The 15119-nt window shown below is 37.7% G+C and overlaps 1 protein-coding gene across 5 annotated transcripts in view; it reads left to right on the top strand.

Moving 5' to 3' along the window:
• The first annotated feature begins 5922 nt into the window (after positions 1-5922).
• LNPK (lunapark, ER junction formation factor) overlaps positions 5923-15119 on the top strand; it is a 106592-nt gene continuing 97395 nt past the window's right edge. For 2 of the 5 annotated variants that reach the window (XM_072612389.1, XM_072612392.1), the window contains exons 1-3: positions 5933-6085; positions 10198-10242; positions 12922-13010. In XM_072612389.1, coding sequence (XP_072468490.1) covers positions 12984-13010 — 27 coding nt within the window. In that variant the 5' untranslated portion in view covers positions 5933-6085; positions 10198-10242; positions 12922-12983. Of the gene's footprint in view, positions 6086-8679; positions 8769-10197; positions 10243-12921; positions 13011-15119 lie in introns of those variants that run through there. The other 3 variants (XM_072612387.1, XM_072612391.1, XM_072612388.1) reach the window with 2 other exon arrangements.

Raw genomic sequence — 15119 nt, 5'->3', positions numbered from 1 at the left:
GCTAGACCTGTGTAAAAGTCTCTTCTGATACTAACATCATGTATGATCGTGGGGAAGTCATTTAACCTTTTAATGTTCTAGGGAACTCCCTAAGATTATAAGTTACAGAACAGTTACATATCTGTATTGGTCGAGGAATTCTTCTTACTGAAAGTTAATGATACCAAGTTGAGTATTAAATATATATTTATATTTATTATAATGTATTTATAGTTATTTACTTATTTAAATCTAGAGATGATTAATAATCACTGTCTTCAAGTGTAAAAACACCTTATTACAAACAGAATACCTATGAACTCTTTTTCATTATTCCATAAGAGGAGAGATGGGATTAAATTCTAGGGAATGAAATTTAGGAAAGACACAACAAAGAGCAGCCTGACTAAGCAACATAAATATCTGCTGAGAATGACTGTAGACTCACTATTCATGGAGAAATAAACCACCAGTCTTTTATGTTTTGGGTATCTCCTGGAGATAAGAGGCAAAACCTTTTTATTTGTAATATTTCCATTTAGAATCTTCTCTTAAATCAAAAACACTAATTCGATTTTAACTTGTCCAGCTCACAGCTTAATCATCTTCTCATGATTCATAAGTAGGAAATGTAAAAAAAATTTCTCAAAATTCCAACATATTTAGTAGGATTAGTCATCTTCTTTATCTGTAATGGTGGGTATACTATGGTCTTAAAACTGATTTTGAAAATTGCAAAGAACCAAAACACACATTACTTTTTATATCCATTTATATTAACTATGTATTTGTATTATCTATGGGACAGAACTTATAATATAATTACACTAATTATGTATTAAAATGGATATTAAACTTTTAAAATCAAAAGCATATGAAAAAATAGTAGTTTTTAAAGATAGTTTTGATTTTAGTTTAGTTTTTGTGAGACTTTGAATATTTGATATAAGTACAGAGAATAATTTCCTTAAGATATTATTTAATTTATTGTCTGCAAGAATAAAGAGGAATTGTACTTTTAAAATTTAAAAATGCTGGAAGACTTTTTTCATTTTTATAATTTTAAAGTACAGAAAATCATTAAGATATAACTTGACTGAACAGTAGATGTCATTGAGAAAAATATTAAAGGTTGAGGAGTATAGTTGGTTACATTTAAGGTAATAAACATGTGCAATGCATCCATTTGTTCTCTGATTACTTAGGTACAAATTTATATTGTTAGCTAACATTTTCAAATGCAGAATGAAATGTAGAATTGAAGCAATATCTGGATAATGGCTAAGCTCAGTTTAGAGAAATGCTTTAGGAATTTTCATGTCTTTCGCTTAGGCATAATATACTATTAAAACTTTTAACCTACAACCTGAAACAATACTCAAGTTGTTCTCATATAAAAAAAAAGTCATTGATTTTCTTCAAAATTTTAAAAAAACTAATGGTCTAAAATCAGTCAAAGGTTTTCAAATGACTTTAAATATAAACTGTCATTATTCCCTTTTAAATTATTTTTGTAAACTTCTTAAGAAAGGTTAATTTTATGAATCCTCTTTTCTTGGAACCATGTCTACATAATACAATTGAACTGTTTATGACTTGGTAAATTTGATTTCTTATTTATTTTAATGGATGATTTTTTTACAATTAGACAAACTTTACATCTAGATGAATTGACTATCAAGACAGCCAAAACTACTGAATTGTGTCAGGGCCTAGTGGAGTTTAACTAGACATAACCATGTCTTGTTAACAGAGAAACTGCTATGCAGAGGTCTACCTAGTTATAGATTCATTATATTTAAGATTAATGCATTAAGAAGATTAACTTTATCTGGGAAACATTACAAAAATAGGCACTAAGCAAAGAGGTATATTTTAGTTTTATTTCAATATTGCTACAATTGACCTTCAGGAATATGCTTGTTTAAGTATCTTATAAAAATGATTCTATATATAGAAAAACACATACTAACCCTTAAAAATAGCTTCAAAACCTAAGCATGTTTTCACTTATGTTACATAAAATAAGTACATACTTATTTTATGTTAAGTCAGAATTTATTTAAACATTTAGATTACTTAGTGGAAATAACAGGCCTCAGAAAGAGATTTGACTTAGTTGTCTATTACTTGGGAATACTCCCGCCAGTTTTATCAGGAAAGAGATAAATAGCTAGGATTTTCAGTTGCCAAGTAGACCAAGCACTCTTCTGTTTCTATGTATTGTACTGCTTTAGGCTCTAATTCTGTAAGTGGCTTTTCTTCCATCTTATCTTCAAGTCTTAGTTTTCCAATTTTCACTTCGTCCTCATTTCTTTTCACCCTTTCTTTTCCCTTTTCTCTTATTCTATCTTCTTTCAAATCTTTGCACCAAAGCTCGTTTTTCATGCACTAGGCACTTTGCCTTTCTACTACTTCTTAAAATATTTTTCTTCTTCCATTTCTGACCACCTTATAAATCACCATGACTTAATATTTTTCCTGTTAGCTAGTGCCTTGTACATGTTTTAGTAAGCTCCTCAGGGCAAGAACCTTGTCTTCCATATTTTATGCTTTGTAAAGTACCATGTACTCTTATGGCTCCTATTAACAATAAATCTCACTATGAATTAGCTAAACCTACATCCTCCTAGTTTTATGTGTAAGCTCTAGGCACACACAAAGGCTAGTACTACAACTTATTTGGCACTTCAAGGTATCCTTATTTCTTAGATAACACTGCAATGCCACCTTTTGGTGCTCTCAGGCACACGACCCCAAACCCATTATGACCTTGCTTATCCTTTTTTTTCGGGACATGTCATTCAAAGCCTTTTTTTTTTTTAAAGAAATACCTTACTCTTTTTGACAATCTAGATTGAGGAATACATGTCTGAAGGTCAAGCTGCCTTTTAATTTCAAATAATGCTTGAAGGACAAAATTCCAAGTTTCTGAAAATGTTTTGTGTTCCAGTAATAAAAAAGTAGAAAAAATATGTCAAAAAGTAAACTGAATAAATATTTATGGAATTGTTAGAAATTAATATAGCTGCATACTATGTTTTCTCAGTTTTCCACTGAAATACTAGTTGAACATTTCTGGTGCATTTGCTTCAGGCTCAGATTAATAAATTAATGCAAATCAAGGCAAACTGAAGATGCTCAATGTATGGCTTAAAAGCCACAATTTGTTTTTTTGGGCACTCAGTCCAATGTTTTATTGTCAAGTAGCCAAAGATTATTTTTGGTATGTTTCTGCCAGGCAGTTTAGGTTCCTTTCCCCCTAATCAGGTACCTATGTCGCACTCTCAGATAATATTCTCAGAATTTATTTAAGTAATCAAGTCTCACTAAAGTGAGAGCTGGTATCTTAAGGAGACCTTTCCCAAATGTGTTACATTTACAATTTATAGGGGCCTACACAATGTTCAAGTTGAAGGGGATCTTTATAAGTCTAAGTCATTGTTTCTTAAAAAAAAAAAAAGGAAATTGATGCTGAGAAACAAAATGACTTGCCCAAGGTAATATGCAGGTGTGTTTGTAAATGTTTAACAATTGGCTCTCTAAGGGGAAAAAAAGGTAGGCAGGAAAACATTTAAGTTTAATTTGCATCACTGTTATTTTCTCCATCATGTTGTTAAGTCTAGATAATCAACAAAACAACAAACCAAACCCTGATTTATAGCTAAAATTTAACAATGGACTCTTGAGTGCCTGCATGAACTGGCTGTCACACACTACAGGTTATATAGCTAGCGCCTGGCAGAACTAAAACTTGAATTCAGCTCTCTGGAAACTGAATCTTATGTTCTTTCTCCTATATTACATCATCCCTAGAGACACAAAAGCATCAAGAATAAAATTAAAATTGAGCATGGTGGGGAAGACATTTCTGATGTCCTTGCAACTATTACAAATAGGTAACTTAACTTATTGGCAGAGCCAAGACTAGGGGAAAGGAAGGCAGCTGTACAACATGGGATACTTGAAATATTGTTTTATATGAAGGCAAATATTTCAAATGTTAGAACATTTTACTTCCCATGGTACATGCTCTGTGATAGATCAGTTTCCCAGTATTACAGTGAAGGATCAAAGCCTTTGGTAAATATAAATGCACAGGAGACTTAAATTTTCAAACTTTGCCCAGAGTGGCTTGGTAGCTATACTGGCTCTATTTTATAGCTGAAATTAACATAATTGATGACTTCTCTGAACATTGGTGAGGTGGAAGAATTTCATTTTCTCATGCTTAGTTTGAGGAGCCTACATTATTTGTGTTCTCCAGCCTATCCAGATTTCAGTTTTCCTCACCTGCTGGCCAGACCCCCCAGAGTCCCAAGATAAGAGTGACTCCAACAACACTTTCAGTCAGAATAAAAAGATCTTTGTGTCTGTCACCAAGAGTCATCATGGAATTTGTGATGAGATGTTGGCCTAATTTGATCTCAGGGCCAGTTAGGTGGTACAGTGAATAGATCCCTGGGCCTGGGGACAGGAAGACTTGAGTTCAAATCCAGCCTCAAATGCTTACAATTGTGTGATGTTGGCAAGTAATTTAATCTGTTTGCTTCAGTTTACTCATATATAAAATGGGGATAATAACAGCACCTACCTCCCAGGGTTGTTGTGTAAGATAATATTTATAAAGAGTTTAGAACAGTACTCAAGGTTATATCCCTAGGCCGAACCATAACTCAAAGCCAAGTATTCTGTTTTCAAATCTACTGCTCCTTTCGCCAAGCTTGCAAACTAGGGATCATCATTGACTTCTCTCTCTCTCTCTCACCCTCCAAACATAATCTGTTGCTAAGGCCTGTCAATTTTACATTCATAACATTTCTTGCATTCACCCTTTCCTAACCTCTGACACTGTCACCACTCTGGTACACAAGCTCTCATCACCTCACATCAGAACTATTTCATTGATTTGCTGGTTGGTCTTCCCACTCCAATCTGTCCTCCATTTAGGTGACAACGTGAACCTCTTAAAACTCAGATCTGATCATGTTCCCCTTCCCCCATTCAACTCCAACGGCTCCCTGTTACCACAAGGATTAAACACAAAATCTGTTTTGGTGTTTAGATCCTTTCACCTTTCCAGTCTTCTTAAAATTTATACTTCTTTCTGCTGCGATTTTGGGATACTATGCTCTTCAATATATCTCCAACAAGGCATTCTATCTCCTGAGTCTACTGGGGGCATTTTCTCTGGCTATCCCCTATGCCTAGGATGCTTCTCTCTGTTCATTATCTTCAATTTGTCCTGTGTGCATCTTGTTCGTACATATTTGTTTGCATGCTTTCTTCCCCATTAAACCATAAGCTCCCTGAGAGCAAGGGACCTCTTTTGTTTTTCTTTGTATCCGGGCGTTTAGCACAGCGTCTGGTATACGATAGGCCGTTAATGTTTACTGGTTATTCCATGTTGCCCTGTTCTGCTGTGGCTCCAAGGAATAAAAGTACTCAGAAAAAGAGGGATTAACATCAATTGCGATTTGAAGGTCCTAGAAATGAGGATTTGCCGCCACATTAGTCCACACTGCCGTTCAATCAGAAAGGTCCTCCATTGGAAGAGAAGAAGAGCGGGAGGCTCAAGGACGCCAGGGTCCCTTTGTCCGGGAAGAGTCTGGTGCCTGCCTCGCCGCCATCTGGGAGACATCTGGTTGGGGGGCACCTCTGGCCTGCCATTCAGCCTTCTCGGCTTCTTCTCCCTGGCAGCGGGTAGGGCTTCCAGAGGACTCTGCACAGGTTGTCATTTCCATCCGCAGCGCCCCTTGAGTGGTACGGGGAGGTCAGGGAGAAACAGGAAAAATGGCTTAGGCCGCTTCGAGTCCGGTCAAAGCGAGAAAAGAGGCGTCGGAGAGACGACTAGCCCCAGGCGCCCCGGCGCCGCCAGCATCAACCGCCTCAACTGCCCGCCCCCGTCACATGACAAGGGAGCGCGGCGCGCGGGGCGGCGCTGCTGATTGGTCGGAAGGCGGGGGCGCGGGGTTTGATGGGAAGGGGCTGCTGGAGCGCCTTGTCACTAGTGGCTGCTTGCCTGCCGGGGCGGGGGGAGGCTGCCAGCGACCGCGGCGGCGGCGGCGGGCGGGCGTCAGCGCCGGGCTCGGCCCCTTTCGTGCAGGTAGAGCCGGGGGAAGGAGCGGGGTGGGGGGGGCCCGGGTATTCCTTCTCCCTCTGGCCTCCCGGCACCGGTTGGCCTAAAAGAAAGAAAGGCGGAGGTGGCGGCGGTTGCAGCTGGGGGGTTTGAGCCGGGGGCTGACCCACTCCCGCCTCCTCCTCTTTCCATTTTGATGCCCAGCACCCCGGGGCCGTCCTGGCCAGGGGGAGGGGAGAGGAAAGGGCCGAGGTGGGGGGGGCGGCGAGGGGCTGTGGGCGTGTGTGGTGGAGGTCTTCCCAGCCCCGGCCGAGGCGGGGGTGGGAGTTGTCCTTCGCAGCCCCGCCCTTTCTGTACTCTTGGAGCTTTCTGGAGATGGAGCGGGATTGACGCGAGCATCCCCTCCCCGCGGGTGGGGGCCGGGGGTGGGCCGGAGGGACCCGTAGGTCCGGCGCCAGAGCTGCTGCTTTTGGGGCGCGCTCTTGCCGCCTCCCCACCGGACAGCCCGAGAGCTGAAAACTGTCAGTGTCATGCTGGCCAGCCCGCGACAGGGGAGCGGGCTCAGGGCGTGTGCGCCTCCGCCTCCGCCACCGGCCACTTGCCTCTTTATTTGGTATCGGAGCCCCGCTGGGGGGGAGGGGCGAGCGGGGAGGCTGTGTGGGTTGGGGGGGTGGGCGTGGCCAAGGGGAGGAAGAGGGGCTGGAGGAGAGGGAACCCAGTTTCGGCCGCGGGAGAGAGAGAACAAGAGGGTTGATGGATCAACTTCGTGTTGCTGAGGGCTGGTCGTGGAGACGAGCATGTAGAATACCCCTTGGGTGGCAACCGATCGCTTAGAAGTTGCTTGTAAAGCGACAGTTCTTTGGGGATCCTTGTCCGGGTATAATTTCGTAGTAATGCCTTCAGAACTCAGGCCTTTGTTATCAGTAGAAGAAAAACACCAGAGAAAAATTCCTTGATATAATCATTCTATTTAAAATGTGGTCACCCACAGATTTCTTATTTGAACAGCCTAGAAACCACTTTACACAGAAGCTTCATTAGTATAACAAATAAATGTTTCCAAAAGAAACATTGAAACCTTGTCTGGCAATCTTAGGGATTTTTTGAGAGTCAGGACACCCCACTTCCTTCTGCTTTGCATGTTTTCTATGTCCCTAAATATGTATGTACATCTATATACTTACATTTCACAGGGACTATCTGTGCCCAATCTGTGGTAAAGCATTTCGAGCTCATATTGTTCTGATTAGCCTTGAAACTTGACTTTATCATGGTGATGTCATTTTGGTCCTCTTTGAGAACAAAGGACAACCACTAACCACGTGTATGTGTATGTATATACATCCATACATTATACATGTGTTTGTTGGCTCCCCTGTTAATGTAAGCTCCTTGTGGGCAGGGACTATTTCAACTTTGTTTTTTTGTTCCCCCAGAGCACAGTGTATGAATTAACTTGAATTGGGGCTTATTTACTCCAGGGAGCTTCCCTTAGTACATGTTGCTTTTAGTATCTCCAAACTGTATAGTAATACTACTCTTCTGTCCTTCTTGGGCCATAGGTTGTTTTTTGAAAGAACCAGTTAATCTTAGCTGTGTCACAAAGTTAGGAGAAACAAATTTTGCAGTGGTGGGATGTGTTTAAAAATTTAAATTTTATAGGCACAGTCATCAGTGAAACCAAAGTTAGGTAATTCTGTTATGAGCAGAATTAAAGTAAAATATTAATAGCTGACAAATACATAACTGGTATCAAACAAGTTTATGTTTTTATAGACATAGACAGTACAATAATATACACAGTACAATACAAGTGTGTTATGTGTATTATGTGTATTATAAGGCATATGCAATACATATGTGTGTGATTTATTAAAAAAAGCATATAATCTTTATTTCCTTTTTTGTCCTTTAACCCCACAAGGAAGAGGTGACATATACATACTACTTGTTGCATTATTGAAAATTGGATCATTTCATAATAACCCAGAATATCCTTTAAAAAGATCTTCCTTTGGGGTATAGTTTCAGACAAATGAGGGTGATGTCAACAAATTGACAGAATTATAGTATAGTAAGTCATTTTAATAGCTTATTTACTTTTTGAAGGTTTAGGTTTCTATTGCAAATTGTCTTGAATCTTACTTTGAGTACTAAGAAGTGCTGGTGTATTTCATGGCATTCTGGAGGTACTGCCAATGATTATATAATCTTTATTAAAGTATATTTGAAATTTGATAAGTTAAATGAACCTAACCAAAATCTTCCTTTGCTTTTTCTCCTTTGGAAGAACTATGAGAGTATATTAATAAAATAGTGTATTATTTTGTTTTTATTTTTTATAGTAGAAAAAATGGAGGCAAAACAACTTTACTTAATACTAATTAACTTAATCTGTAACTTAAACTTATCATTTAACAATTTGTTGTACTTTTAGAAGGTACTGTATGTAATCCACTCTGAATAATATGTTGGTTAAGAATATCAATATCCAATCCCTAAGATTTTGAATTACAATTTCCAAACTGAAGTTTGTAAGTAGTATCTTAAAATATTTAGTTAATATAGTGGATAGTATTGCATATTGGAAAATGCATTATTTGAAAACTTGTTGTTCCAAGGTCCACTGGCACCTGAACTGGAATAGAGAAAATTTTTGCATGTTCTTGAGGGAGAGTGTCATTGGATTTATCCATCTCCTGATTTAATGGCAAGTGAATTATTTCATGCATAAATTTCTAATAGTAGAGATATCTAATCTTGCATATTTACCATGGGTGTTTTAGCTGGAGTAGGCCTTGAAATGTGAGTACACAGAAGACTACATGTGAGCATTGATGAAAGTATACATAAATTAAAGCAGAAGAAAAATGCTTCACTTATTTAGCTACTTTATATTTTATATGTGTAGTAATGCACTAACTCTTGCATGTGGATTTAAATTGACTGCTCGTGTTTATTCCATTCCTTTTATACAGAAATATCCAGTACAGTTGTTAAGCTGGATCATGTTATTTTTTTATCTATGAACTGGCGAAAATTAATGTGACATATACTGACTTTTTATTGTCAAAGTATTAGGTGTTCTTGAACATAGGTAGTAACTTGTTAAGTCTCTCCTTTTAAACTGTATCTTGGGATTTGGTTTAAAAAGATTTTCATGACTTGGGGGTAGGGCAGGACTTGGAGGAGGAGAGAGATCTGGGTGTTCAGAACTGGAAAAGTACGTTAGGGACTGTCTAGTCCAGTTGTTCTCAAACTGTGATCTAGAGACACCTGGAGTGAGGAGCCTGAGACCCTTTGTTGGGGTCTACAGGTTCAAAATGGTTTTCACAATAAATACTAAAACTTTTCAATTTCTAATACTGTAAATATCAATAAATATAATCCACAAACTCTTTGAGGGAATGGTTTCCCCTTGATTTTAAAGAATATAAAGGGATATGGAAACAAGGAAGTTTGAGAATTGTTTGATTACCCATTGCTTTCATAGAGGAGGAAACTGTGGCCCAGAGTGAATAGGTACTGTGCCCAAAGTCACAAAGCTAGGATGCAGCAGAACTAGGATTGAAACCCAAGTTCTCTGCTTTTGATGCAGACTCTTGGAGTGCTTGGGGGTGTTTTTAGTTCAGACACCAGGTCTGTTATTGGAATATTTGTCATGAGAGGGAGTGAATCACTGTAGAACTGAATGATTTATAGGCAGTGGAAGCATTGCTGGAACTTGGCCACAGAATAGAATGGATGACTATTAGGTTGCAAACCTGGGTGACTAGAAAGATTGTAATGCCACTGATAGAAATACGGAAAGAGGGATGGGTTTAGGGGGAAAATAATGAGTTCTGTTTTGAATATGTTGAATTTTGGACACGAAACATCCAAGTGGAGATATCTAATAGGCAGTTGGTGATGTAGGACTAGAGTTTGGGTGAAAAAATGAGAGCTGGATATGTAGATAAGGAATTGTCTACCTAGGAATGATAGGTGAATCTGTAAGAGCTGATGAGATCACTAGGAAGGTAGAAAGAGGGCCTTAAATAAAGCAGTTTAAGTTGAGTGGTAGAGAAAGAAGACATTGCAAAGGGCCCAGAAGTGAATGTGACATGAAAAAATGAAAATACCTTTTTTTTTCTCCATAGGAATTCAGCTAATGAAAGGGAGGAAAAACTCAGGGCAGCTTGAAGGTATGAGAATCAAAGGAATGTTAAAGAAGCTCTGGGTAGGCATATTTGAAGGCATTAGGAATGACCTGAGCTAAACCTTAACATTACTCTAATTCCATTCAACAGTCATTTCTTGAGTCCTATTAAGTATAAGGAATATAAATAAGCACTTTTAAACAAAGGTGAGGGTAAGTAAAAAACTGGGAACAAACTTTTTAAAGCACTTAAGTTCCTAGTTGTGTAGGATATGATTAGCATTAATGCTAGTGATCATTCTCCATTTATTAAAAATAAATCCTTTTTGGAAATCTTTTTTTTTAAAATCCTAAATAGCCATATCTTTACATATATATATATATATCTAATTTAGAGTCTTTACTAATTCAGATTGGCGTTCTCCACATTAGTCTGGAGGAATGGGTTATATAACATGAGAGTTACCCTGCTGTAGTGGTTAGAACTCTGACTTGGAATCAGGAAAAATTAGATTCAAATCTTGCCCCAGAAGCTCTTTGCAAAGCTTACTCTTCACTTGACCCTACCATCTCTTCAGCTTAACAAATCTCTCTTCTCTTAAGCCAAATTTCAAGGAAATAAAATTCTGTACTTCAGTGGTATCAAACTCAAATAGAAAGGGGGTCACTAAACTGAACATAAGGATCCCTATGAGCCACATATTGTCTTAGAAAACTACACATGTTTACATAGAGATTTATTTTTTTTATTAATACATCAACACATTAAAATTGGGGAGAAACTATATTTTAATATGGTTCTGTTAGCACTTGGGAGTATCATGGGAATGTGATCTGAGTGTTTGACACTGCTGGATCTGTCATACCTCATCACTTAATTGATACTATTGTTTCCAAGGTTAGTGGTAATCCCATGATTGCTAAATTTGTTGACCCATTTTCAGTCCTTATTCTTCTTTGTCTTCTCTTGGGCTTCACTTGACCACTATGGGTCCTCCTCCCATCAATATTCTCTTTTCCTATAGTTCCTTTTCATTTGCAACATCTTAATCCATGTCCTGTCTACCTTTCCAACCTATCCTCCATATAACAGCTAAAATAATCTTCCTAAAGCCCGGGTCTGATTATGTTACTTCTCTGCTGAAACTTCAGCGGCTTCCTTTTATTTCTAGGATAAAATATAAATTTTCTTTTCTATATTCTCTCTAAACTGACTTCTACATAGGTTCCCCAAACTCAGTATTCTTTCTGTCTACCTTAATAGAGTTTATCTTTCATCTTTGAAATGCATTCCTTCCTCATCTCCGTCTCTTAGAATTTCTAGCTTCCTTCAAGACTTACATGATGTAACTTGTAGGAACAGTCAGTCAACTTTTATTTAGCGCCTACTATGTACTGGGCTAAGTGCCAGGGATACAAAGGAAGCAAGAGACAGTCCCTGCCCTCAAGGAGCTTAAAGTCTTTTCTTCATAAATGTATTAAGTTGGAGCTTTATATGAAAAAGATAAATTATTAAGTTAAGGGGCAATCTCTGTTTGTATGCAAAATCTTTACTTGAGTCTAAAATCCCCTCATGGTATCTGATTCTCTCTTTCTCTCTTAAATAACCTCCCTCTTAGAAAATAACTTGTCTTTTTTTTTTTTGAGACTTGATTTTGTGAAAGACTGAATCTTAGCCTTTGCTCATATTGGTTAGAAAAACTTTGTGATTACAGCGATAATAGTGGTAGTCACTGGCTGTGAAGTTGCCAGAAATTGAATGTATGAGGGAAAATGAGTGCATAGATAGGTTGCAGAATTTCATTGGGTCATTTGATGTTACATTGGAATTATTATAATTAGCATGGAAGAGAAGCTACTTGGAATACTTGCTCACACTAAAAAATGCCTCAACTTTTTTTTTTTAAAATAAACCAACTTGATTTATAATGGAGTACAGAGATGCAATTGTATGAAGATTCCCTGGTACTGGTTTTAAACATTTTGTTAACTGGGCATTCTCTAACACCTGCTGAACTTGGTAACCTGTGAAAGGTGATTATTTTCTCAGTAGTTTTTCTTAGATAGTATTGTCTTTTTAAAAAATCAGCTTGTCTCTTCTGTATTGAAAGCATAATTTATGTTTTCTAATTTTAAAATTAATAGATTGATATTTTCATATAGATATAGTACAATAAAAGCTGAAGTAGGATATGTGATTTTTGCAAATGCTTTAACAGCTGATAAAAATTTTACATTTGTAAAAATTAACGTGTTATAGTGGTACAAAATAATTTTAAATTATATTTTTAAAAGTTTCCCTACCCCCCAAAAAATAACTTGGCTATACTCTGCCTGCATATCATCTCCACTTACTAGAAAATGACTAAAAATAGCCATTTGCAATTTGGCTTCCGTGGAAATTGATTTTGTATGTATTTTATATGTGCTTACCTGAGAACATGTTTCACATTGTTACCCTTTCCATGTAAGATCCTTGAGAGTAGGGAGAATCTTGATTTTTTGTCTTTGTATCTCCAGCCTTTAGCTTAGGTCCTGGTTTATAGCAGTTGCTTAATAAATGGTCATTCATTCCTAAATTGTCATAATTTTCAAATTAGTCAGAATGACTGTATTTTGTTTTTACAGTGTCTATTGCCATTATAACTATAATACTTTAGAATAAATGATAGACATATTTTGTGCATTTAACATGAAAATAAATAAACACATATTTTATTTCTAGCTGTGAATTCCATTACAAAATTGATGAAAGGCATCAGTGTATCCTATCTTCATAGATAAAAGATGGGTGGATTATTTTCCCGATGGAGGGTAAGTTTTTATTCTTTAAACTAGTTCTTAAGTCTGAGATAATAATCTGATATAAAGACTTATTTGCAAAAATCTGTTGTGTTTTATAGAATAGAATATTAGTTGCATGTTATCTCTAAACCTTGATTTTCCCTTTTTTGTGCATGTACATTCTGCTTTCTGCCTCTTTCCATTTAATTGGTCTTGCTTTAAAAAAAGAAAGTTTAGATCAGTAGAGTTGTCTGATAACTCAGGCATCCCTTGATTTAATGAAATGAGTAGTTGACTTTTATGTAATGCTTTAAAGTTTGCAAAACCCTTTGTCAATATCATTTCATTTGGACCTCTCGACAGCCAGTGAGGTGGAGACTGATTTTCTACAGGCACAGCAATGAAATGACTTGCTGGGGTCACAAAGTTAAGACTCATGCACAGGTTTTATATAGGATAAGTCAGAGATAATCTTACAGGGAAATCATTAAGGGAGATTGAGAAAGATTTGTAGAAGGTGGGATTTTAGCTGGGAACTGAAGGAAGTTGGGGAAGCCAGGAGGCAGAGATGAAGAGGCCAAGAGTTTTAGGCATGGAGGAGAGCCAGTGTAATGCACAGAGTATGGAGATGTTATGTGAGAGGAACATCAAGGAGATCAGTATGACTGGATCATAGAGTACATGGGCAGGGGAAGCAAGATGTAAGAAGACTGGAAAGGTAGAGAGGGGCCAGGTTATGAATGTCTTTAAGAGCCAAATATAGGATTTTAGATTTGATCCTGGAGGCAAGAGGGAACTACTGGAGTTTATTGAATCAAGGGAGTGATATTGTCAGATATGTGCTTTACAATTTGAGTGAGGAGAGACTTGAGGCAGGAAGACCAACCAATTGCTTATTGCAATAGTCTAGGTATGAGGTGATGTGGGCCTGCATCAGGGTGGTTGGAGTGTCAGAGGGAATAAGAGGTATATAAAAAGATGTTACAAAGGTAGAAATGACAGGACTAACCAATTGATGGGATATTAGGTGTGTGAGAGAGAGAGAGAGAACAGTGGAAGCTTGGATGACTGGAAGAATAGTGGTGCCCTCAACAATAAAAGGGAAGTTAGGAAGAGGGGAGATTATTTTTGGAAAAGATAATGAGTTCAGTTTTAGATGTCTAGTTCTATATGTTCAACAGGCAGTTGGAGATTTGAGACTGTAATTAGTAGGGAGGTTAGGGCTGGATAAATAGATCTGAGAATCATCTGCATAGAGATGGCAGTTGAATCCATTTGAATGGACAATTGAAGCTGTTGAGATCACCAAGAGAAGTATTGTAGAAAGAGAAGAGAAGAGGGCCCAGGACAGAGTCTTGTGGGATCCTTACTACTGAAGGATGGTGATGTGGATGAAGGTCCAGCAAAGGAGAGAGAGCAGTCAGACAAGTAGAAAGGAGAATCAGGAGAAAAAGCAATGGAATGAAAACCTACAGACAAGAGTTATCAAGGAAAAGAATATGACATTGTCAAAGGAAATGTTGATGATTGAGAAAAGGCCATTTAAATTTGGCAACTAAGAGATTGTTGGTAAATTTGGAGAGAGCAGTTTCATTTGAATGAGATAAGATCAGAAGCCAGATTGTAAAGGATTAAAAAGAAAGTGAGAGGAAAGGAAATGGAGGTTTGAATTGTAGACAGCATTCTCAAGTTTGGGCACAAAAGGAAGGGAACAGTTAGGGTGATAGCTAGTGGAGATGAAAGAATCAGATGAAGGTTTTTTGAGGATGGGGGAGACATGGAAATTTTTGTAAGCAGTAAAGAAGCAGTTGGTAGACAGGAAGAGACAGGAGATGATAGAGGGAAAATTTTATGGAGAAGACAGGATGAATTTGAATTATTTGCCTGTATGGGAGGGTTTGCCTTGGTAAGGAGTGAAATGGGTAAAAAGGGATGGTGGCAGAAGCCATCTCAAGTGATAAGAGATGAATTCAGTGATATGATGAGTTCAATAACAAGTGGCAATTCTGTTTTCATAGGGAAGAAGAGGGAACTCTTAACAAATGACCTCAATTTTTTCAGTGTAATATAAGGCAAAGCTTTCAGCTGAGAGACTATAAGGAGGGGCAGCTGTGCGAGTTTTGAGGAGGGATGGAAAGG

Source organism: Notamacropus eugenii, chromosome 5 (genome assembly GCF_028372415.1).
Source record: "Notamacropus eugenii isolate mMacEug1 chromosome 5, mMacEug1.pri_v2, whole genome shotgun sequence".
Lineage (NCBI taxonomy): Eukaryota > Metazoa > Chordata > Mammalia > Diprotodontia > Macropodidae > Notamacropus > Notamacropus eugenii.
Note: the sequence above shows the minus strand (reverse complement) of the source record. Positions and strands in the feature narration are given on the sequence as shown.